At 50.1% G+C, this 24,373-nt stretch overlaps 4 protein-coding genes across 4 annotated transcripts; 1 reads left to right on the plus strand and 3 right to left on the minus strand.

Moving 5' to 3' along the window:
• Positions 1-940: 940 nt before the first annotated feature.
• On the minus strand, positions 941-2,648 carry LRP88_14877 (uncharacterized protein; the record flags this gene model as incomplete). Its single annotated transcript, XM_083251211.1, has 2 exons — positions 941-946; positions 1,491-2,648. The coding sequence occupies 2 exons, from the start codon at positions 2,646-2,648 to the stop codon at positions 941-943; spliced, it is 1,164 nt and encodes a 387-aa protein (XP_083093008.1).
• Positions 2,649-6,025: 3,377 nt separating this feature from the next.
• On the minus strand, positions 6,026-6,826 carry LRP88_14878 (kinase-like domain-containing protein; the record flags this gene model as incomplete). Its single annotated transcript, XM_083251212.1, has 1 exon — positions 6,026-6,826. The coding sequence occupies one exon, from the start codon at positions 6,824-6,826 to the stop codon at positions 6,026-6,028; it is 801 nt and encodes a 266-aa protein (XP_083093009.1).
• A 7,951-nt stretch (positions 6,827-14,777) lies between these two features.
• On the plus strand, positions 14,778-15,474 carry LRP88_14879 (uncharacterized protein; the record flags this gene model as incomplete). Its single annotated transcript, XM_083251213.1, has 2 exons — positions 14,778-15,056; positions 15,109-15,474. 2 exons carry the CDS (start codon positions 14,778-14,780, stop codon positions 15,472-15,474), a joined length of 645 nt encoding a protein of 214 aa, XP_083093010.1.
• A 2,400-nt stretch (positions 15,475-17,874) lies between these two features.
• Positions 17,875-18,846, minus strand: LRP88_14880 (cyclin family protein; the record flags this gene model as incomplete). Its single annotated transcript, XM_083251214.1, has 1 exon — positions 17,875-18,846. The coding sequence occupies one exon, from the start codon at positions 18,844-18,846 to the stop codon at positions 17,875-17,877; it is 972 nt and encodes a 323-aa protein (XP_083093011.1).
• Between the last annotated feature and the right edge of the window lie 5,527 nt (positions 18,847-24,373).

Here is a 24,373-nt window from a genome sequence, read left to right on the forward strand (position 1 = left end):
AATAAACATCTCTCCTGATCCCCAAAGGTCAGCTCTCTCAGCTACCAGGCTAAACATGGCGCTGCTACCTTAGCGGTCCATTGCAAGTCTGCCTACCGAAAGCCTTGCCGCACGAGCCAGAGGGTCTACCAATCACAAGACCAGAGGCACTCACTCTGTTCTCCATAAAAACGGAACTCATACGTATTTTCCACTAGCAAGAAATGAGCATCCACGCGAAAGGCGACCGTTCTGTTGGTGTGCTTTTTTTTTCCTCACTGTTGAACCGCCAGAACCTTCACCGTGACCTTTGCTGTCTCCCTGTGCTTCGAGAGTAGAAAAAGAGTCATTTGGAGATGGCCTTTGTTTTGTGCAAAATCGGATTCTTTTCAGCCTATTTAGCTACTAAACGCCCCCGAAAAATGCCTCCTGCGCTTCTCTTGAAATAAGAACTTGCTCGTCATCCTCAACATCAAAAGCACTGCTGCGTGACCTCCTGTGAGTGGTTGGTCACAGCCCCTAACTTACCGACTCCACAATCAGGGCACCCCAGCACTTTTCTTTGTGCCTTGGTGCAACCTCCTCCTAAAGGATTCCGGTCCGTCAGCAGGGAAGCACTATCCTTCCTATCCCATCAGTGGTCTTAAGGCTCCAAGCAGGTCACGACGGGGGGTTGGGGCCAATTAAAATGCATCAAATGAAAGGTACTTAGCGCCGCACCTAAATTACATGATGATAGAAGTCCCAACAATTTTGACTATTACAAATCGCGACATTGCACAAGCGGCAGCCGTACCAAGTCTGCTTACGCTGGTTATTGCCGCTGAGCTCCCCAAGAGGCCTTATTTTCCTACCTCTTGACCTCACCTGCCCCTGCCGAAAGCCCTTACAAGCTAGGCAGCTTGACTTTACCTTGCGATTGACATGATTGACCTCTCGATTGATATGATTACGCTGTAAATCAGGGCTTTGGAGGTCACTCTCGTCGCCCGCGCGGTAACGTTGCCGTGACTGACTTTCCTGGCCATAAGCGTTAAACAACTCATCATAAATGCACTCTCGCCACTCTCTCTGAGTTGTGAATCGCTTCCAGTTCGGCTGAGGACCTCGTAGCTGAATAATATAGCTATTCACAAGTGCAACGTCAAGGAGGAAAGTCCAACAGAGAGCCTGCCAAGGGCCGCGGCGCAGGGGATGATCATAAGCATAATATGACCTCAACTGGTCGCCTCGATCAACGTGATTCATTTCATCGTTATAGCCGGCGGCAACCCCAGGGATAGAGATATCCCTGATAGCCTCATCGCCGAAGAAGCGGCGTATCTGCCGGGCTTCGGGCTTCTTAGAGGTGGGCTTTTTTCTGCGGCGTTCAACGCGCTCTTGGCCGGAAAAAACGGTGGTAAAGAAGAGGACGAGGCGGTTATCCTTCCAAGCGATTTGGTTGACCTTATGAGATGGCAGAAAGACAAATTAGTAAGGGATTTACATAGAAAAGTGTCTTGGCGTGATACCATATTATCAGGCGTGGGGATAACCTTGATCTGGCTGAAGTCATAGCTAGTACTGAGCCGTTTATCTCCCTTGAGATCGTGAACGAGCTCCTCGTGAATGCCGCTGTTAGGTCGAGCCGTGCCTGTGGCTCCGTGGCCATGCATGCGGAGGCTGCGGAAGAGATCTGCAGACGAAAAGAGGTTATCAACGAAGACGTGATATGTCGCTTTTGGCAGTGTATTTGCTAGGGCCACGACGACACTTTGGGTCGAATTCAACGGGATAAGCTCGTCTGTGGTATCTCCCTTCGTGCGGCGGGTGCAGCGGCGCTTTGCAGGAGGAAGCTCAACACCAACGGCGCCGTATTGTGCGCCCGTGATGTGCCAGAACCAGTGGATAAAGAAGCCGTGTTGCGCGATAACCCAGATCTTGAAGCCTCGAGGAATAGGCTTGCCCTTGACGACTGTTGTATCATTAGACCTGCCCGTATAGCGGATCATACACTCATCTACAGCGAGATGAGAGCCCGGGATGAAGATCTCTGCCGACGCAGCCTGTATATGGTTAGACCACTCATCACAAGCTTGGAATACCTTCGGAAGAGGCGCAGTCTCGTCTATCTTGGTGTAGTCAAAGGGGCGAAGATGGCGGTGAAGGATATGAAACTTCCAATAGGGCATGAACTTGATGATGGAGTGTAAAGGGCGTTGTTCCCCCGGCTTTGGAGTACCCCAGTGGCTTTGAATGGTCCTTTCCTTATGTATACCCATATAAATCAGTACTGCAAGCCATACGTATACTTCTGCAACAGAGGTCCCTTGCCAAGCTCGTAGCCTTGCGTTCTTCATCATCGGGTGTTTCCAGCTATCAACAACGTTATTTTCCTTGAGCCACGAGAGCCAGCTTTGAGTGTATTGGACCCATCTCTCAACAAGGGAAATAGGAAGGAAAAGCTGGAATAGCTGCAGCGGCGTTGGCGGCGGTGTGCTGATGTGAAATTTGCGTGTTTCTACGGGGAAAGGTTCAAAGTTGGTGCCGCGGTCCTTTTCGGCCGGAAAAACAGCCACCCGGGTGGGGTCATTGGGGTGCATTTGGTGGCTATGATCTTCCTTGATAAAGCTCTTGTCATCATAGGCATTGAGGGCCTGTGCCTCTTGTGGAATTAATAGGGAATTCATCGTTGACTTGAAAATGATTTCTATAGTGTTTTGGCTGTGATAGCTTCATTGAGCTAACTTTTCGTACCCCGCTTGTACTAAGGCTATCACGTGTTCAATGTGGGGTGAGGTACGGCTTGGAGCCTCAAGACCACTGATGGGATAGCTCAACAGCGAGTTAGTGTGATGTGCAGTAGCGAGTAGGGGGACAAGGAATGGGAGCTAGCCAATCAAATCGGGGGATAAGACGACCACGAGCCGAACCAATCAGAGCGAAAGCGCTTAAGTTGAGGGGCAACGGCATAAGACCTCTTGTCACTTCGTTCCTGAAGGCATGTTTGCTCCTGCAAAACTTTACCCACGCATTGCCCTCTTTTCCGAATGCCATTGATCAGCCGATGCTGGACGACACGAAGCTATTCGCAGCGCACGGTTGTTTCTCTGCAACCAGTATCAGAAGTCATTCCATCGTAAGGACCCGCAAAACCAGTATTTTTCTCCATCCCCGTTCCCGTTGTCCACGTAGCGCCACGAACTGACGATCGGAAATCCATACTGTAGGGCAATCAGAAAACGTTTATTGGACGATCTCTTGATCACTGCGCTACTCTATCAACACATCCCATCGGCCTGGCCTATCAGACCGAAGGCACCATCTCTTGTGCCGACCTCGAGGGCTGGCTTGATTTGGGCAATGGCCAAGAAACGGCTCCCCGAAGATATCAATGCTGAGAGCCAACGGGATGATACTGCGTCACTCAGAAACAAGGACAACCCCCGCAATATCATGCAGCCGGTGTTGCCTTTCAATAACCTACCCCCGGAAATCCAATCCATGATTTGGGACCTATCTATGGAAGGTTACATCCACGTTCCGCATGAATGGCTACAAAAGAGGAGGGCGTATCCTGATTGTGAACTTGGGATGCCTTCGTGCTCACAAGTCTGCAAAGAAGCTCGCAATATTGCTCGTCGCAGACGAGAAAGGGTCCGCATCTGGCAAGACGGGGATCAGAAACCTATACAAGCCCTTGTAGACCCGGAGCGCGACGCACTATACTACGATAGTAACTGGAATATTGGAGGTGGCTTCGAAGAAATCGAGCATGTCTTTGAAACCATCATCATCAACCCAAGGCGCGGTGTTCTCAGTGTCATCCTCCTGCGCGAGTGGACTACCACATTTGATCTATCCCCCAGACTTAAGAAAATACAGGTTGTTTGCCTAGCATACGACTGGGAAATCCCAAGAAGCTCGGTTGGGACCGCGAATAATTTCCTCATTTTTGATCTTGACGAAAAGACCGACATAGAGCGGTTATTAGAGCTACGAAGCCTTCACCCAGATTCGAAAATATCCTACCACGTCGACCCCTGCTCTGAGACGTCCGATACCTCAGCCTCTGAGGCGTCCGATACCTCAGCCTCTGAGATGTCTGATCACTCAGTCTCTGAGATGTTCGATCACTCGGATACCAAGATATCCTGGGAACTTGTTGACGAGGACATACGATGTCTGCAAACGAGCAGCTTGCCCCTTCATATTGTTGATGGGACAAGTGAGTGTTTGGAAATCTCTGAAGAGTGTTCTTACCTATGGCTTAAAGATTGCCGCGGTTCTGGGGGGAGTGATCAATATGTATACTTGCCAGAGGGAGCCACTGTGGAACTCAAGGAGAATGACTTTTACACAGAACATGTGATCGAACTGTCGTGGCTAGCTCTCAACGCCATCCTAAGCCAGATATGGAGCAAGGATCTAGATAACGAACCGACATTTCAGCGTGTTATACAATTTTACATAGGGCAGTAGCTTGTCGATCTTGAACAGTTGGCCTGGCAGCTTGGCCCTTATTTGTCTAGCCAGGTGTCTTGGAGCCGACCGGTGATGACCCGTCTGCTGGATGAAGTGTACAAGTTGCAGGAGGGTCCTCGCCAAAATCCATCTAGGGTTCGACCTGTGGACCCTGCTCAATCGAGGTCGAAGCGGGTAATATGCTACTTGCCTTGGTGTCTTCAAAAAGTCACTAGTAAACAGGATATAAGTCAAACTCTCCAGTAGAGTTAGAGCTAGGTCTCATACAGCCCACCTTTCGGCATGAAATGGGATTTCTCGACGGTGAGAACTCAGCTGTGTGACAAAGCTTCTTAGAGGCAGCCAGCCATTACTTGGCCTGCCTACTGCGAAGGTCGTAATGAGCGTCTCGCATGAATATGAACGAAGTGAAGATGCCCCCCAATTGCCATCACCCACTGCAGGTGGCAAAGGCCATCAGGGAGCGGCCCGTCGTTCTTCGCTCCCCAAGGCTAAGAATCAGAGAAATTAGCAGTGTTGTCGCAGTGGCATAATTGCATTGGTATCTCGGCCATGCCACCGGCTACTCTCGATGGCGAGCATGTCTCTAAGATTGTGCCGTTCGCTCCTGAAATTCTGTCCGAGATACGCTGTTTCTTAGCGAAGAAATACTTTCCTAAAAGCATTCGCCTACATGACAGCTTGTTGTTAGTACCGAGGGGTTTATTACACCCACTCCTACTATGGAACGTGCCCATAGATTCAATGTCATTGCCATCGGGGTTGGGGCAGCTCCTATGTGTCAACAACGGATGCCGCCAAGGTGGTTCTGAAGGGTTATCGAATCTAGGAGACCTAGGAGAATAGGAGGCGCGTTCCTGACTATTTTTAGGGCCCGGAAACTGCTGAAGCGTTAGGCGAGGCTGGCGTGGTGAGAGAGCATGAAGTCTACAAATAAATATCTGGGCAACAATCCATTGATCGTTCATTCTAGAAAAGTGTAGTACTGTTATCTAAGCTGCTGCCGCTTACTAGAGGTATCCACGACCGAGATGTTGGCCTCGTCATCTTTACGCTGTTCATACTTTGGACGGGTCCTAATCACGCGTGGGTGGCCAGGGTGTTAAGGCGTCGAGATCTGGCTGAGAAAAAGAAAGAGTTGATTTTAATCTGTGCTTTAGGCGTCATAGACTACCACTTTCCAAGCCGGATCCAAGTTGGACAGATTCGATAGTCCACCCACTTATCATTGGCCCCGAGCACTACTCAGTTACATCTTTCTATCATCTTTCTATAGTTGGTATGTTAGCTGCTGCGGTTTCCCTTTCATGGGCTCTTATGTGGTTCTGTCGTGGCGTCCCATGATCAAGGATCGACAGGGTTCGAGAGACGCGGGCTGAGCCTCTGCGTTTGAGGCCCTATCTCTTGAGGGCATAGCGATGCAGTTTTCTTCTACTTGGAATTTTGAATGTATAGACTTCAGACCTGGATAGCGAATAGTCAATAGCAATGTGGTTTTAATTCTCATTGGTCGTTCACTACACCCTCACAATAGCCTCGTTGGCAGAAGTGAGGCGTTCGAACTCTTCCCCTTCCTGTATGCCTATATCAGCTCCTCCAAGTCCCTGGCAACCTTATCTGCATTGTCGTATTTCTCTTCCCAACAGCTTGTGATGATAGATCCTGCTACGTTGTCATCGACTTCGGGAAACTCTTCTCTCCCGTATCTCGCCTCAACCTCGCCATCTCCGAGACCATCCCATGGGCGTCGCCAAGTGGTGATTTCATAGATGGCAGAGCCAAGGGCGAAAAGTTCCCTTTTCCGGGCTGGTCGACTCTTGAATTCTCGTCCTCGTAATGGAAGCTCGTACTGTGTCTCCTCGCAGAATGTCTCCGGGAAATCTCGTCCCTCGATCAAGGAGGCACCAAAGTCGCCAAGCTTCACCTGGAAGTCGTCGAATAGCATTAGATTGCGGCAGCTTAAGTCGCAGTGCTGGACTTGTTTTGAGTGGAGATAAGCTAAGCCTTGGGCGGTGTTTGCAGCCATACGTAAGCGTATCGCTATAGCAGGAGGCTTGTCGGGATGTTGTTTGATGTAGGAGCGGACATTGCCTAGAGGAGCTAGCTCAAGGCGAAGAGAGTGAATGCCAGGATCAAGTTCTTTGAGGCCCAGGAACTGGAGGATACGCGGATGGTTGCCGAGATGTTGGTAGACGGCAGCCTCTCGAATTATATTTTCCTCACCAGATGTTCGGGGATCCCTGGAATCCTCATAGTAATCGAGAAAACGTGTCCCATCTTCCCACACTTGATACCCCTTGAGAACCACCCGGGGGTCATCTGTTGTCGACACGTAGGAGCTGCCTCCGGTGGCCAGAACTTTGAACCTGTGCGCACACTCCATGGTAGGAGTAGGTCTAAAGGAATCCCTCGTGCTGGCAGCAAGCTGTGATTCTTGGCGAAGGTAAAGATGCTTTCAAGCGGCGGGGTACGGCGGGGCAGGATCAGCATCTGTTGTGCAGAGCGCCAGGTAGCCTTGGAGCATGATAAACGATAACTGAAAGAGCCTCGATTTTTCCAAGTGAGGGCCCCTATAGTGGGCCTGCTCTGGCCAATCATATCGAGCTATTGTTCAACATCAGCCGCCGTCTGCCACAATATTTTTGACCCCCTTCGCCTGAACTTATTCAACTATTCAGCGCTTACTGCACAACTCTTCATACCCGACAAACCTGGTGAATTGTTTCTTTTTGCAAAGCAACGGCAACGCAGGGGATGAGAGTGACAATGCCCTCTTGTTTGCGCAGACGTGCCCTGACTCGTGAGGAGGTCGAGTGGGAGGCGCTCGGTGGTGTACCCCAGAAGTACCCACCTCGAAGCTGTCTACCGGGCCTTGGAGCGATGGTCGCCTTTTCCTCCCCCGTTGCGCGGCTGCGCAATGAAGAATGATGGATGCGAATCGAATCAAGGCTGGCAGCGCTGGCCACTCACCAGACCCTCTGCGCAAGTCGGTAGCGAGCCAGCCACCACCCAGGTTATCCTACTCTTGGGACCCGGAAGCGCTCGGGTGGCTGCTTACTGTTGGTTGTGATTTCCTTCCCAACTTTCCAGTCACGGCGTGGGGAAGAGTCCACTCTGGGTCGACTCTTCAAGGCTCTTGTCCCGGCTATGACACTTAGACCGGCATGCTCCTTGAAACAAGTACCTGGGCTCCTACTGCGTGGGCTCCTACTGCGAGATATAAATCTGCTCGCGGCGCTGTCGCTTCCTGCATTCCACCCCGTTCTCGCGCGCTTCCCCTGGCCTAGGCACAGTGATGCCGAGCAACATCACTGGACAGCCTGACCAGCTTGAGAAGACAGGGCGGGTCGCTCTTTCGGCAGGACCTCGATATTCTTTGCGCGGAGGGTAGAAAGGACAAGCTCATGCGACTTTGCCCCAAATCTTGGTAGAAGCTGACCTCGAATGAAAAAGACTCAACTTCTTGTCGGGATACTTTTCTCTGATCTCCGTTATCAGCTCTACACCCACTGCTCCTCCACCGACAACCGCGATGCGTTCGGCTTTGCTGATTCGTTGTTGGAATCCATGTAGTTCCGTGATACCACCTTCTCGATCACGCGACTTGAGACGTGCGGGTGGTGACTGAGCGGCACCGGTGGCGATAACCAGATAATCATAGCTCAGCCGATTACCACCGGCCATTTCTATATCTGTATCTGTAACTTCCGGAGCCTCATCGCATACCCTCTGGAAGATGCCTTCTGGCGCGCCATTAGCGATATTGTCAAAGGGGGTGAAAGCCTTTGACTCTCGCCCAGAAAAGACCAAGTTTCTTGGAAACGCAAACACGTAATTGAAGTGAGATTGCTTTTCAAGAAGAACAACTCGGTATCCGGAAGGAAGCGTGTTGGCGAGTCGTTGCACAACATAGGATCCTGCAAAGGAACCTCCCACAACTACCACATTGCGTGAGTTTGGTGATGCTCGGCAGGTGTGTTTGTGGATGACGGATTGCACTCGTTGAAGGGCGAATCGAAAGGCGAATGTCGTGATGATGATCTTGGCAAAGCTGAGATAGACTCAGCTCCTGTAGTTTTATCTTGGCCAACTGAGTGAAAGATGCATACACACATCAAGATCGATGCTTCCAACGTTCCATGTCATCCTTATAAACTCTACGCCGGGTAAGGCAGTTTACCATGAAACATCGGTCTTCAGGGCTACAATATGCCGTCGTTGGTGAATTCGCCTGCTCCACAACGGAGATAATCGGTGTACGGTTGGCCAGAGCACATCCTTACCCCGACTGCGCCAATAACCACCCCTTTCGGCTCCTGTTTGTTTTCGTTGTCAAGTGCATGGTCCACGGGGTTTCCACGGACTCGGTGTAAAAATCGAGACCTGTCAGCCGGGTCAGCATGTTCGGCTGGTCCCCTCGGGCCCGTCATCTCCGGGCGGTGGGGCATTTCTCGGAAGTCACGCAACATGCCACAGCAGCCATAAAAGGTTATTCTAGGTCATGGTGCTTTTCGGCATTGGCTTTCAATGTCTGCATGTGCCAATAACGGTATTCTTTGTTATTGTGGCTAAGGGCTTCTTTTAGAAACAGTGACAAGTTTACACAAAAACGCAACATGTCACGATGGATTGGCTCTCATTGTGAGAACAGTGATATTCTGAGAAGTACAGTTACAATCTTGCCAGGAGGAATTTTCTCACCAGAAAATAACATACCTAATTTAGAATTCCAGAGGCAACTACATAGCCTTGAGACACACCCGCCATCGGGATCAGGGCCTTCGAGAGCAAGATTTATGATGTTCCCAATGGTGAAACAGGGGCCTGGGTAGCCCTTGAGGCTACCCATATCACCAGGTTCGAAAGCCAAAAAATACTTCCCGGCGGGACAATAATATAAAATTGGCCAAGAAGCGGGCTTCTCAATTTGGGGAAAAGCAAACGCCCAAAGAGACGGCCTCTCCCAAAGGCGCTTAAGTGATTGTCCTTTCTTTGCCCCTCGTGTATTATATCATTTCAATAAATTCATAGTCTTCCTCTTCACCGTCATCCTTGCCAACCAGACCGACAGATAATCCCCATTCCGCCAGATTTGAGACTCATCTCTCCTCTATTGAAGCCGTCATTCGAACAACCAAGAATCGAGATCCAGATTGTCGAGCGCGGTACTGTCCGGAGGGCCAGCAATAGAACCGTACCCCGAGTCCACAGACTGTATAGATGTTACCTGTGGCGGAAAGTCCCAAGATCCAAGGAGGTATTCTTCCGGTCGTGGTCCCAGATTGGCAAAGACCTGGGCTTGGTCACTTGCCGGCCCGGAAACATTTGAAACATTTGAGTTTGAGTTTTGGCGAATGGGGGTGTACACGCCACTTGAAAAGACGGTGTCATTGTTGTCCCAGGTGATGCTAGGAAGCTCTGCAATCGAACCTCCTTCAGTTGTGTGCAGGAGAGAATCGTCCAAGTGACTCTCCCCAAACATAGAAGCCAAGTCGAGCTCCAAAGGAGACGTTGATCCCATTTGAGTCCTTTCCATATTTCCAAACTGAAACTCTGGCGAACGACTGAAAGCCGAACTTGTAGGGGTCGGGTACTGAGCTCTCATCTCAATCTTCAGTCCGTTTCCACCAATGCCTGGGGGCAGTAGGAAATCATCCTGTAGCGGAATCGGCTCTATTGGCGGCACTTGTTTCTCCTGTTTGATCGAGCTCTTTGATTCCTCTTCGGGGCTTTCAACATTCAGACGTGGTATCTGAAAGTCATTAAATGGCTGCTCCTTTGAGCGGTCCACCTCGGAAAGTGTTTTCCGCAAGGCGACTTCCACCACATTCTCAATCTGTCGTACCAGTTGTGAGTTTTCTGATAGATTTGATTTGCTACCAAATCCACTCGTCGAGCAATGTTGGTTTGCCATCACATCGTCTGTGATATGTCTCATCAGCCCTGGTCCCGCCGCTCTTAACTGTTCTGTAACAATCCCAGGTAGTTTCCGTATCAACATTTGTCGATAATAGTCTGGAAACTCGGGAACCTCTGGTTCATAGTCTAAGATATCATTAGCTTCAACTTCAGATTAGGCAGGACATATTTCCTACATGGGCTGGGAATGTTTTCCTCGTCTGGGAAGATGATCTTGTATATGGCACGCCACTTTTCCTCTTCATCGAGAGACTTCTGATACATCTTTCTACTTCTTAACTGTCCCTCTTGCTTTTTGTTGATGCCATGTGATTTTAGAGGTGGTTTTCGTCGACATGGAGTCTCGATGTGCTCGTCAAGCGCAACCTGTGTTTCAAAGTCTTCCATGCGGTGGTGGCACTGGGTATCTGATAACATATGTCGACGAAAGATATGCTCCCTATACACCGTTAGCTCTTGGAATCGTTATAGGACTTAGGTGGTAACAGACTTGACTCTGTGGACACTAGACCAGCCAGGCCCTACGCATGTCCTGGATGCCCGGAATGCTTGCGGATCATTCTTGTAGAATGGGCAGGCAAATTTGTTCTTTTCCGACTCTTCTTCTTCATCCTTTCTTCTCTTTCCAGTATTGGGTCGACCGCTGCCTCTGCCAGAATCGTCAAAGTCGTCATCGTCTCTCTCGGGCGAGTCTCGTTTTCGTTTTTTGCCCGCTTTCGTTGTCCCATTTGTGCCTTCGTCGTAGTGAGAGTTTGGTGTCTGGCTTTTTGATGGCTTTTGGGATGTTTCGCCGTCCTCTGGTGCCCTTGAGTTGCCGTGCTCTTGCTTTTTGATGGAGCTTGCGTTGTCTTCTGGATCGCTAGAACTACCCCCAAGTCGCCTGTTAGGAATGAAATCCTTCTCTTCCATTATCGAAGAAGCCAATAGCTTATCTTCCAAACGCACGTACCCCTCAGACCTGATCAAAATGTTTCCTGTGATGGGATCGCATCCGTTAACGCCATCGCTCGGCAAGATATTATGCGTATTTCCTGGGCTTGCGCATGGCCCACGAATGGACCATTGTTCTCTGCTCTCTTCGACAAATGAAACACATAGCGGGCTGCTAGGGTCTGCTTGACTAGAAGAGTTCAACACTTGAAATGGAAAGTTAGAGTCTAAGACCGACTTGTCCGCATTCTCGCGTCGCAAATATGAAGTGGAAGAAGCCTCGACAAATGAACCGTCGCTAGAGGGATTTCCCCTGTGACTGCTTGTTTCTAGGTATTTATCCGATCGAACATAGACCAAAGCATCAGGCGTACAACTGTTTTCTGTCATCAAAAACCCACAAAACCAGTGCAAAGCGCGCAGGGTGAAGTTGGTAGAGAACAAAGCAGAGCGTGAAGGCTTGAGAAATCTGCGTAAGGTTCGTAGCAGAGCACCCTTGGGGAAAGGACATTGAAGAGGATCAAACTCCCGGATAGGTGTCCGTAGAAGCCAAGACTCTGCCAGCCAATATGTACTGTGCAAAGAAAGCCGCAGAGAGTTTTGGTCTACGCCAAAGTCGTCCAGGCAGTGGTGTAGGGAGCCTTGACTAGGCTGCAAGCTGGATGTAGGGGAAGAAGTGACAATGGGATTGCCTGGAGTAGTTCTCAAGCGATCGATCGATTGACGTAGAGGAAGACTCTGGAGGCAGTTTTCGTGAGGATATACGCGCCGATGTGATGATGAGAGGTCCAAGTTGTGTGGCCGAGTGCGTCCGCACCTGTGGCGGTCATATCACAAGGAGGCTGTGAGGCAACCACGCCCAATGAAGTTGTGCAGCCTGATTCGGCCTAAAAGTGGCGGAGCGGGTCGCATTGTTGCCGCTGAGCTGAGAGAAGGGTTTTGCCTTAACTTTTTCGAACAGGCAGCCTTGCCTAATCTACTTGTGGGTCTTTTTGGTCTTCGCTAACGATGCCTTTGGGTTGCACTCCGTGCCTCGGAGCTAGTGGATCTCCAGCTTATTGTCTGTCCTATCTTCTAGTTTAACGACCTGTGCTGATTGACACTGACATGGCTCAAAAGACCGACGTCTATAAAGGCTCTAAATGACTGATAGAAGAGAGCTTCGCCTAGGAGCAGATTCGAACATGCTGACATCGTCCTCGCCCAGTCCAGGACGATTCGTAACTGGTGTCACATGGGTGGCCTCACGTCAAGCTCTAACACATCAAAATATAGAGTAACAAACATCCAAAGTATTTAATGTTTGTCCTGGTGGCTAGCTGATGTAACTCTCTCTTCCCTCGGCCAAGGGCACGGCGATACGTGGCAGTGCGGAGTGTAGCACCTTGGAAGGCAGTGTGAGGCTACAAAAAGGAACGACACATTTTTTGGTACCCCGCTTTCCCGTCTACCTTCACCAGAATCATTACCAACTTCCATTGTTCATCACGCAGCCAAATCAAGGCAGAATGGCCCCAAAAAAACATATCATTCTCCCATACGAGAACTGGAACTGTTTGGAGATACAATTCGGGTGTGTCAGCTAGCCACATCGCGTGGGAAGAGGGCGTCTCTCGGCATGCCATTTACGGCATCACATCCCAGCCACCCGCAGATTCAAAGCCCTCGTACCAACAGTTCCCTTCCTTCTAGTGGCTAGTAGGAGCGCACGTGCCCCTCTGGAGTTCATCATAAGTTCGCATGCAAGATCATCCAACTTGATGTGATTGCGATATACGCGGTGTTTTCGGCTGAGACTGATACTGGGCTAAATCGGATAGGGAACTGCGTGTGGCTCGCAGGCTGATTGCTCTTGTAGAATGTCTTGCAATGAGCACACTTGGCTGCAGACCTACAGAACACGGCCGCTCTTGATGCGGCCTGCATTCACATCAGTGTTGTTGACGCCGCGGCCTGTGTCTACCTCAGCTGATCAATTAAGGGAACGCTGGAAGAAATAAGAATGCTGATATTCCCCCTAGAATGGTGCTTATTCCCCTCTTGTTCAACATATCACTTCCAAAGACTCACCACTTTGCAGTCCTTCCCTCCCATACTTGTTCGTCATGACACTTCTCAGAAACATCAGCCCTCCTCTCATCCAAGAAGCGCTATCCCAACAGATATCTATCTTGGACCTCTTTCTTCCTGCTCTCGCAAACATCACCGGTGCCGCCAGTCAGGTCTTCAGTGCAGAGAGCTTAGAGATTTTCTCGACCCTGAAACGAGACGCTGGTACTCTGAACATTCCATGCCCTACAAACAAGGGTATCTCTTACATGGCCCCCCTAGAGCCGGAGGCCGAGCTTCAGCTTGTCGATTGCAGGTTAATTGGACATGGATATCTATGTCATCATCATCCGCAGCGCGAATGATCAAATGCTGAGGGGCCTGTTTGCTAGTCTTCCATATAGATGCGTTGTCTTGTTGGGAAACATTGACGCAGCAGGTGTCACCTGCTCTAGGGACTTTGGCCCAGAGGATTCAGACAGCGACACAGACTCAAAGTCGCGAAGAAGAGGAGTCACTCTCTCAGACCTTCTCAACGTGCTGGATGGGGTTGCGTCTCGGGAAAATCGAGTTCTTATCATGACAACAAATCACCTCCAAATGTTAGATGAGGCATTGACACGGCCTGGTAGAGTTGATTTTAAGGTCGGATTCCAGCTTGCTGATAGAGATATCGCCAAGGAGATCTACCGCTTCATGTTTGGACATGGAAGGGATACTGCAGAGAATGGTCAACGGGATGGGTGCGACAGAGAAGTCGAGAGGCAAGCGAAAGAATTCGCTACAATGATGCCGATGTACAAATTCGGCCCGGTGAAGATCATATAGTACCTTTTGCGACACAGGCGTTGCCCGGCTGCTGCAGTAGAGGGCCGTGGCCAATGGGCGGATAGTCTCCCCCGGGAAAAGAAGGCCAAGAAAATAGTGTCGAAGGATCGTCGTAAGAATCAGCATGGTTAGGATGGGATGATGGACCAGAGGGTGATCCTACCGTCGAGGAGGCGGTTGTCAGTACTTACTGTATTCAGTCTGTGGTCATGAAGGCTAAGTAATACCACACTCATTACTCCATATTCCCTCAATGACAACCTCGGCAGCATAATTTGGGTACCTCAACAAAGGAACCATGTATCCACGGTGTAAATCGGCCCACTTGAGCATGCGGGCGTGGCTCTGCTCTCGGGAGACCACGGTGTTCGTGCGTAGTCGGTCATGATCCCCTAGCCCCTGAGATTGGCAAACTGGATGGAGTGGAGGCACGCAAACATCTTGGTTTTTGTTCTTTTGTTTCATTAATCACGCGCTGTGTGGTGCGGTGGAGCCATGTTCTTTACGCCCTCAGGCTGCAAGCATAAATAGAACCTCGTGTAGCCTTTGTTGTCCCTCCCCACTAGCTGCGATTCATATTCCCTACTACCATATTCGTTTTTGACAACATGGACGGCCTTACTACATACCAGAGAGGTGACATCTACCTGCTGTCCGCCATTTCGACATTTTGTGTATGTCTTTTCATCGGTGTCAAGTATAATGCGTTGTGGTGGCGGGAGAAATACCTGAAAGGCTTGCTGGCAACTTGGGGCGTACTGGAAGTGGCAGTCTTGATCCTGTTTTCCCTGGAAAACAGTGGAAAGATCAAGCTACCGTGGGTTCTTGCCAGATCTGTGCACACACTCTTGGTCGCGGTTTCTTTATGGGGAATTGCCACGACTCAGGTGAGTTGAAGTCTTTGGGTTGCAGCATTGTTATTCTGACGTGATGATCTAGATCGCTGCGATTATCCATGTCTTCGCGAGGGCGATTGAACGGGAAGAGTGGTGGATATGCACGGCAATCCTTGAATGTGTTGAAGTCGTTTTGATCTTCGTCTTCGTACTCGTTCGTGGAGATTCGATTCCTGTCGAAGTTGTGTACGTGATACCACTTACGTCTCAAGTTGCAACCGTACTGGTTACCGCCTACACTCTTTACGTTTTTCAATCCGAGAAATCATCGAACCAGGCCCCTTGGCACATGGTCATCCACTCCATGGGTATTGGTGTTGCTGTTATCGCAGCCTTTGCGACAGCGATTGCGCTTTCGACTACCGGAAATCTCCTGAGCTTGGTTTGGTCACATGGCATCCTTTCATGATAAATTCAATAGTGGGGTATCGACCTCCAGAGAGCCGGCAGCCCAGCTATCATTCAGAAATTGCCCTGAACTCATATGAACAACCGAGCCGGGCTCCGTCTCTCTCTGGCAGATCATCTTTGCCACAACCTTGATGGTCACTACTCGCTCTCTCCAGCCTCAAGAAATCGAATACCTTGCGCTTACTGTGAGGAAATGTATCATGCTATGGCTAAGAAGCGGCCATTGCCTGAGGGAAGTTGGCATCGAGGGACGAGTGACGGACGGATTTCAATAACTTGTTGATCTATCGTCTCGTGGTTGCGGGTCTGGAGTTTTCTAGGTTGAATGGAGTTCCTTGGTTGTATTTTCCCCAAATACTCCCACAACCTGCTGGTATAATTGTCGGCTCTCCATGTCTACCACACCTTAATTAACGGGCGCTATTATGCGAATGGTGAACAGAATCGGGCCTGTTGTTTGGAAGGCACCCCTGTCTCACTCCACGTCCAACCAATGATTGCTCTGGATTTCGGCAGCTGACAATGGAATCTGCCGATTTCATTGGGCCAACCAAGACAGGATACCGACTTTATTCCGGTTGCAAGGACAGACGTGTACCCGAGGCTATTCACGACCTCAAGGTTATCGGTTGGTGTCTCCCAAAAAACCCAGGACGGAGATGCCTTGATGTGTGGATGTGACGGTCTGCTGGTGAAAAGACCTGCCCCCAGACCAAGACGACAAGGACGAGCCGCAGGTGAAAGATGTGCCATTACCTCGCAGTCAGCCTACGAAAAAACTGGAAAGGCTCTCTGATGACCTCTCTGAAGCCTTGGGAAAATACAATAGTTGCATCTGCCGTTCAAGCCAACGGAAAATTGTATATCAGCCGGGCAATGAAACAGGTGACGGTCATCCCCATGAAGGGTTGTTGACAAACTCTTCGACAAGTATTCGGGTGGTTATCTACAGGGAAACTACGCCTACCTCAGAAGAGGTCTCTTGAGTAATGCGGGAAAATCATCAGCATTAATGCAGAAGAATTTTCTAGTTATGATTATGGTCATCGTCGCTGTTGCTATTGTTGACGTTGCGCATGGAACACATTTTGACGGGGATATCACGAATGGGGGGCCCGCACACAGTGTCAATGAACGAGTTCCACTGGAGGTTTGGTGAAGGCCTGATTTGTGGCAAGACTTCATCGTTCTTGGTGTGCATGGGTTTGCGACTCAGCAAAGTGACTTCACACTGACTGCTTCTGAATGGGTTTGCCGCCTTCACTCTGGGTGGATCTACGGGAAAGAAGCCGACTTGATGGCTTCAAATTACGCGGGCTGAGGCACAGTAAGGGTCATGGGCAGCAGCCGCTTGAGACGGAGCTATGTATTGGCGCGGATGGCGTCGAGTGGCTGGCTGATCACCACTCGGTCCATCTAGGGAACCTTCTCGAATACCACCGCCTATGAGACCAGTCGAGCTCGGTGTGACCTCAGAGGATAGTTTGGGCTTAGACCCCACTTGGCCTTGCTTTCTCAGCCCTGTTTCCATCTTCGATCTCAAGTTACGGAGCTACCCCTGGCCATTGGGGTTTGCCGTATTTGACAAGGAGTATGGAGGCAACCGTCGTCTCGATGGTTGCCGGCTCTCGGACTCACACAAAAATGCAATCATTAACTCCTTCGCCGCTAAAATATAGCTTCTCTAGAGACTGGGGCCTCAACCCAGCATTGTCCCATAGTATCGACACTATAACGACCTCTCGAGAAATGATAGCCAGCCCTTTCCAGCTTGCACGAATCACAGGATGATGGCATTCTTCTCGGTTCTTCCCTGGTTCCATATCGAGGCTGGGCCAAGCCCCTGAAAATAACTGGTCTTGGTGGTGGTCATGATGATGCTTGTTTTCTCTATCTAACTCTGTCTCTCGTCACATGGGATAAGTGTGAGTGTGGCAGTGTTAAAGTGGGACACATGTGGCTGTGACACTCCCCTGTAGTAAATCTATTGCGTGAATCCTCTCGCACAGGTCCTTTTTGTCGGTTCGGCATCCCTTCCACGCTGGGGAGAGCGAGAGTCTCATGTCTCGAATCGGGGCCTGGAAAATGCAAACAATTGCCGAAATGAAAGAAAAAAAAGAAAAAAAAAAAAAAAAAGGTATAATCCGCGTGTTCCTTTTTTTTTGGTGTCGCAAGACTTAGGATGAGAAATTTTGAATTCGCAAGGAAAATAAAAGCAGTTGCTAAATGCCAAAGAAAGATGAGAGTGAATGAGAGAGAGATCATTCCGTTGTGCAGCCATGCAATGGGTTCGAACAAATGCTAGAATGTCGGAAGGATGGTTTGTGTGTAAAGGTTGGTTGTGTCGATGCTGCATATTGGCAGCCAGGTCAACGGGACCCAGTCGTCGCGAGTTCCATTATTGGTTCATGCCGTGTTGGTTCACGAAGCCGTTGTATTGTTGTCGTTGCCCATACGCCGAGGCGTGGTGGTGAGGGGTTGGTGTTACCGGGCACCGAGGGGGCAGACCGTAGCAGTCCTTGGCCATGTTGTGGTTGTTGCCCATTAATGAGGTGCCATCAGGGGTGATAGGGGGAGTCAGGTATCCGTCAAACCCCATCGTGGCGCTGTGGCCTTTTTGGGGTGTGCTGTAGATGTTGCTGGTGTGCTTGTTGATGGGCTCGGTGTGCGGTGTGGTGGGATTCGCAGTTCGACGCGCGAGCTCAGCCTGCTCAGCCATGAACTCGGCGAGCTTCTGAGACACTCGAGAGTAGCTGGGGGTCGAGTACTTGCGGGCGAGGGTGGCCGAGGGCTGGTGGAGGTGGTGCGACAGTGTCAGCAGCGTCATGTTCTCTGTGTGATCCCACTCTCCGTCGTTGACTTTGGGTCGGGCGAGGATGGCACGCGCGAGGGCGAGAGAAGATCGAGCCATCATCGAGGGCTTGGTAGAGACAAAGTCGCGGTAGTACAGGGCGATCTCGCAGAGGTAGGCAGCCATGTGCTCAACATCCTGGTCGTCTCCTTCCTCCTTCACCATGAGCTGAGAAAACAGGTCGACAGTGGGGTATCCTATGGTCCAGTCCAGGGCGTTCAGAACATGCATCTCCATCTGAGTAAACATTCCAGCATCGTAGAGTCCGCAGCATATGTTGTTAAGCTCGTGAATCCGAGGCACTCTACCTTTCTTGTCACCATGCTTGGCAGCGATGAGGAGGGCGGCACATCCGACGAGCTGGTAATGTTGCTTGTATACCACTCGCTTGGAGCAGTATCGGTCGATGAGGTTGACGGTGAGGAACAGAGTCTCGGGGAGGAGGGCGAAAGTGGCGTGGGCCTCGATGAGGAAGTCAATGAGGTAGGGCCTCATGAACCACTGGATCTCGCGCTGCATGTCAATGAGGGAAGCATCGGGGAGAGTCTCTTCCTGTGAAAGGTTAGCAAACGAGGCGCAGAGTAGTGCTCAATATAACATGCCTCCATCCGTCGCAAGTGCCGCAAGATATCCTCGAGGTACTCATCGGCCGCTAACCGGGAGAGCTCACCGGCAATCATATCTTGGCGCTGGCGGGCGAGCATCTTAATAGTCTCCTGAGTAGAGATTCTCGGGTGATGATCATCGGACTCGACAAAGGAGGAGCCATCGTCGCGAGAGTAAGCCATATTGGGTGGTTAAAGGTATCAAATGGCTAGAGTTAAAGGTCTGATGGCTTGATGAAATGAGAGATAGGTCAGTTCGCTAGGAATCTCGTTGGTGTGAAGGAGCGTTTGGTAAAGTGTGCAAGAGAGTGATGCACACTAAAATTAGGTTATTAAGATATTAAAGAGCGTGATGGGAGAAAACGAAAAGAATGACCGTAGCTGGTAACGAGACCAGAAGCATGTAGAGTCAAGGAAAGGGATTAGAGAAGGGTCGTTTAAAGACTAGTCGACTGAAGGGCTCTAGAAGCGGGATATGCGTCAGTACGAGGTTCCATGCTAGCGTGCGGCATCTGGATTCTGCCAAGACAGTGCTAAGTGGCCCGATGAATAAAATCGTGGGCTGTTGGAAGCGGGCATCCTTTGGGCGATGGGGGACGGGCTGGCACGAGGGACTGGGGCGGTTGGCAAAGGTGCCGTATCGGGGGGAGGGGGGGGCTTACCGCCACAGCTCGGGGAGGTGGACAGCTCAGTCGGGAGATGAGACAGTCCCTGAGATTATGTGGGAACAACGTGTTAACGTCTCCCACGGGGCAAAGCTTAAGGAAGCTAGTGAAGCGTGGAGGTTGTGGAGAGGACGGCGGTATGCGGAAGAAGGATCCTCGGCTTGCAGCTGGAAGGGGAGATTAGAATTACTGTCTAACCTTGGGGTCTTCGATTCTAAGATATACTTTACGCACCCTCTTGACGCTTCGAAAATCGTTGTCGGTTACCGGGTCAGGGTTGACAGGGCAGCCGAGTAGTTCAGGTGGTGGGATAGTGAGTTTGAACCTCGAGACTATCGAGATTCAAGAATTCAACAATCCACAGTCGTCACTCGTCGTAAATTCTTCTGCTCTAGTGCTCGTAGGGGTATTCGACCAAGGTTGAACAGGCTAGTCCGGCCGGAGGGTCAATGAACCAGTCTCGGGAAGGGCAGCAAAAGAGATCGTCTCGCGTGAAGGGAGCGGGTGCGTCGATAGGCGGCGTCGGCGGCTGGCGACAGGCAGTGGAAGAGACTGGAATTCCTGGTCGACGGACCTTGGAATTTGGCAAGAGTCGAAAGGAGAATGTCGAGTTTAAAGGGCTAACTTGCGTACCAGAAGGAAGAGTGAAATACCAGCAAAGGTGTTTTTCGATTCACTTTTCTAGTCCGGTCTTTTTTCTTTTGGCTCCGTCTCACAACCTTTTTTCGAGTTTCGCCCTGACCTTTAATCGGACAGGAGACGGAAGGGGGAGGATGCGGATGAAGAGGTAGGAGGAGGATAGAGAAGAGGGAAAAGGACTGGGTGAGGTACACGAGTAGTTTTAACGGAACCAGCCCAGCCCAGTCAGCCTGCAGCAGTAGCCGGGAGGAGTACGCAGAGACGCAGCTAGACGCAGCGCAGATAGGTTGGCTGGCTGGCTCCGTGGATCCATCCCTCCATGCATCCAAGGATGGCTTTACCTTGGCTTTTCTGGGACGGTTGCGGGTACCGTACGGGGTCGCTGACCAGGTACCTGCGCGCCAAGCAACAGCGGGTGGAGGTACCTTGACGCGGCCCCTGCTAGCAGGCCCCCAGGCGTCACACACCCACGGCCACTGTCGCGCGCCCACCACGAGGAGGAGCCACAGGATCCTGGCACTCCTTGGAGTGAGTTTCTCCGACTTGGCTTTCACAGCAGCGCAGCTCAACTCTTGCGGTTCCCTGTTCTGTCCTTTGGCGGAGAATCGCCTGTGGGATTGATCTCCAGAGCAACTCTGGGCCGAGGGGGTGCATGATGTCTCCAGGACCGTCTGCTGTGCTCCGTCCTGCGATGCACTGCAAATCACCAAAACGCCTCTGCCTCACCACCTCCAAACATCACACACCTCATCCAAGGAACGCTGTTCGGAGGCTGGACTAGAAGAGTAGCTTGGGTCCATCGCGGGCTTGGTATCTGGTGCTGATCGGGAGGGGGCTTGGGGGTGAGAGCAGCGAAAAAAGAAGCAGAAAGCAGCCAAAAGGCATGGGCACGGGGGCGTGCAAGGTACGGCACTGTTAGGTACTTTTGGCGCCAAATACGTACCTCCGTTTCCAATGTCCTTGCGTGTTGATGCGGTGCAAATCGGCCGAACCGTCGGTGCCACATCTCCTCCAGCTCGCTGTCGAATTGCGGCCGGCCCCGCTTCGCTAACCCGCCCGTCGCGAACCCCATCTATAATAAGGATACTCAAAAGCCCAAATTTGTACTTATCGCTGTTTTCTGACTCCTTTCTAAGCTATACTTAATAACTATGAAGTCCAAAGGTGGATTAATAATTTAATTTATATATTCCCTTGCCTGGTTTAAACGGATATTCTTCGTGCCCTTCACGCCAAATTACTATAATGCCTGCTTTAAACCGCGATATCTTGCATGACATCTCAAAACACCTCCTCCCTCGAGATTTACTAAGCTTCATGAGAACTCACCATGATGCCAAAAACGCCGTTAGTTCGCATCAAATTCAACATATGAAGTATTGGGGGCCAATTTTCAAAGATTTTGATTGGCTCCCAGATGCAGAGGCTCGAGGTTTAAAACCTGTCTTGATATTTCCGGACAAGCAAAAGTATCCCGGTGAGGAAGCATCTCCTGGCACTAAGATAGTATATATATGCCTTGGTATAGCCATGAAGGACCGGACAGACGAGGAAACCTCACCAGACCGTGTTATTTATCAACGAATGGTAAACTCCCTACGGTCAAACACGGTTGGTGTCGAAAAATGTGAAAGAAAATTTGACAACTTTGTCCTGAATATCGGAAGACTACTCTATGGCGACATTCCCATTCCCATTGGGGATTTGGGCTGGGCACAAAAAGGGGAGATGAGACTAGTGGTGTTCCAAGGGGCTACTCACAGGACCAAAGCCGAAGGAGTGCCCGGCTTTGCCATCCTGGTGGCTCCAGATAATTGTGGTGTTGTACTTTGCAGAAGTCTACCTATCAGCCATGATCTACTAGTTGGATAGAGATTTCCTTAGTGTAGCAGGTAATTTCGAAACACACGCAACCAAGTGACACAAGTACGTCATTTTTTCTCTACTAATTGCAGGAAGGCCGCCTCTCTCCGAGTAGTCCGCATAAAAGGAACATGGCTTAAACCACCATCCATTTGTAAGGATCAATGTATATATTGTAATCCTCTAAAATCACTTCAAAATATATAGCACGCGCTCACTTGCGTTTTTCTATGTAGCAGCCACCTTGGCTACCAATACAACTTGGTTACACTTAATATCATTAAGCACATCACCACGTGGATACTAATCTCTTGCTCAGAGCAACACCACTGATCCTCTGCCAACGCAAACCAAAACCACCAGTGTATCCCTTAGGAATACCCTCTCATCACGCAGCGCGCATAAAGACGACCCCACAACGTATGCGGGTAAGTTCAAACGTTAAGTGTATTCGAACGAATTACCAGTAAGGTTGAAAATCTTTCATGCTTCCTTAGCGCCCGTTTCCTCTTCCGATTTCGATCGTTGACATTAACAAGCCTGAGTGGTTCTTGGGCATGGAACTCTACTAGTGTCAAATCAACAATCATTCATCTACCAGCGTGTTCATCATGGAGCACACTGCGTGGCTCTGCATCACGGTGGAGGACTTAATGCTGATGCAATCGACTGAGCGCGGTGTGGATCCCGTTGCTAAGATCCCCATGGACTTCCTTCCCCTAGGCCCTTCCAGATCGGCCGCCTGCCGCAACCAACGTGAGAAATTCATACACGTCGCTACCGTAATAGCATGGGTTGACAAGCTCGACGACACCGAGACAGACTGGGATGTTCTCTCCTTATCGGTCACGATCATCTGGCTCAGTTAAGCCATCAAGGGCCGGGCTTCAACTATAATAAAGAACACATTATCGACACATCATAGCATCATATCCCGATACTAACACAGTACCCTATCGGTTACGAAGGTGCTTGTATACCCAGTTTCCTATTGTAGAGGCTTTACATCCGTGGCCTCCACGCCTTTCGCCACAAGCGTGTAGCTATGTGACGATAGGTGGGGTTTGAAGAAGGGCCCATGTGATCCTAATAGGTTGAGTGGCACTCAATCAGCCTTTTCTCTGCAGCTAATTGCTAGTTGATCGCACGTTAGTTGAAGAAACTCGCCTCAGCAGAGGGGAATTGAGTTATGGCGACACAATTGGCACAGCTCGCTTGGGCCACTACAGGCTTCACAGGCTTCATGCACGCTTCGAAGCACACGCTCTCGTAACCGATAGGGTACTGTGTTAGCATCGGGATATGATGCTATGATGTGTCGATAATGTGTTCTTTATTATAGTTGAAGCCCGGCCCTTGATGGCTTAACTGAGCCAGAAGGTCGTTGATTTGACACTAGTGGGGTTCCATGCCCAAGAACCTCTCAGGCTTGTTAGCGTCAACGATCGAAATCGGAAGAGGAAACGGGCGCTAAGGAAGCATGAAAGATTTTCAGCCTTACTGGTAATTCGTTCGAATACACTTAACGTTTGAACTTACCCACATACGTTGTGAGGTCGTCTTTATACGCGCTGCGTGATGAGAGGGTATTCCCAAGGGATAAACTGGTAGTTTTGGTTTGCGTTGACAGAGGATCAGTGGTGTTGCTCTGAGCAAGAGATTAGTATCCACGTGGTGATGTGCTTAATGATATTAAGTGTAACCAAGCTGTATTGGTAGCTAAGGTGGCTGCTACATAGAAAAACACAAGTGAGCGTGTGCTATATACTTTGAAGTGATTCTAGAGGATCACAACATAGACATTGATCCTTACAAATGGATGGTGGTTTAAGCCATGTTCCTTTTGTACGGGCTACTCAGAGAGTGATCTTCCTGAGATTGGTAGAAAAAGAAGGGTGTCTATGTCGCGTGGTTGCGTGTGTTTTGAGCCATGCCAACCAGCTACTACATTTATGATGTCTCTATTTACCTAGGTAGTACTCATGCGCGATGGTTGGAGATCTACAAAATACAATACCACAGTTAGCTGTAGGCGCCAAGATAGCATAGTTGAGTACTTTTTCGGCCTTGGCCTCATGAGTAGCCCCCTGGAGTTCCACTAGTCTCATCTCCCCTTGAAGTACCCAGCTCAAGTCTCCAATTGGAGTGGGTAGATCGCCATAGAGCAGTGTCCCGATATTTAGGGTAAAACTGTCAAACACTCTTTCGTATGGTTGTTTACCACCAGTGTTTGACCGTAAGGAATTTATCATTCGTTTGTGGAGTACACGGTCC

The sequence above is a fragment of the Fusarium phalaenopsidis genome, assembly GCF_050370095.1.
Source record: "Fusarium phalaenopsidis strain FUZ10S chromosome Unknown contig_32390, whole genome shotgun sequence".
In the NCBI taxonomy this organism is placed as follows: domain Eukaryota; kingdom Fungi; phylum Ascomycota; class Sordariomycetes; order Hypocreales; family Nectriaceae; genus Fusarium; species Fusarium phalaenopsidis.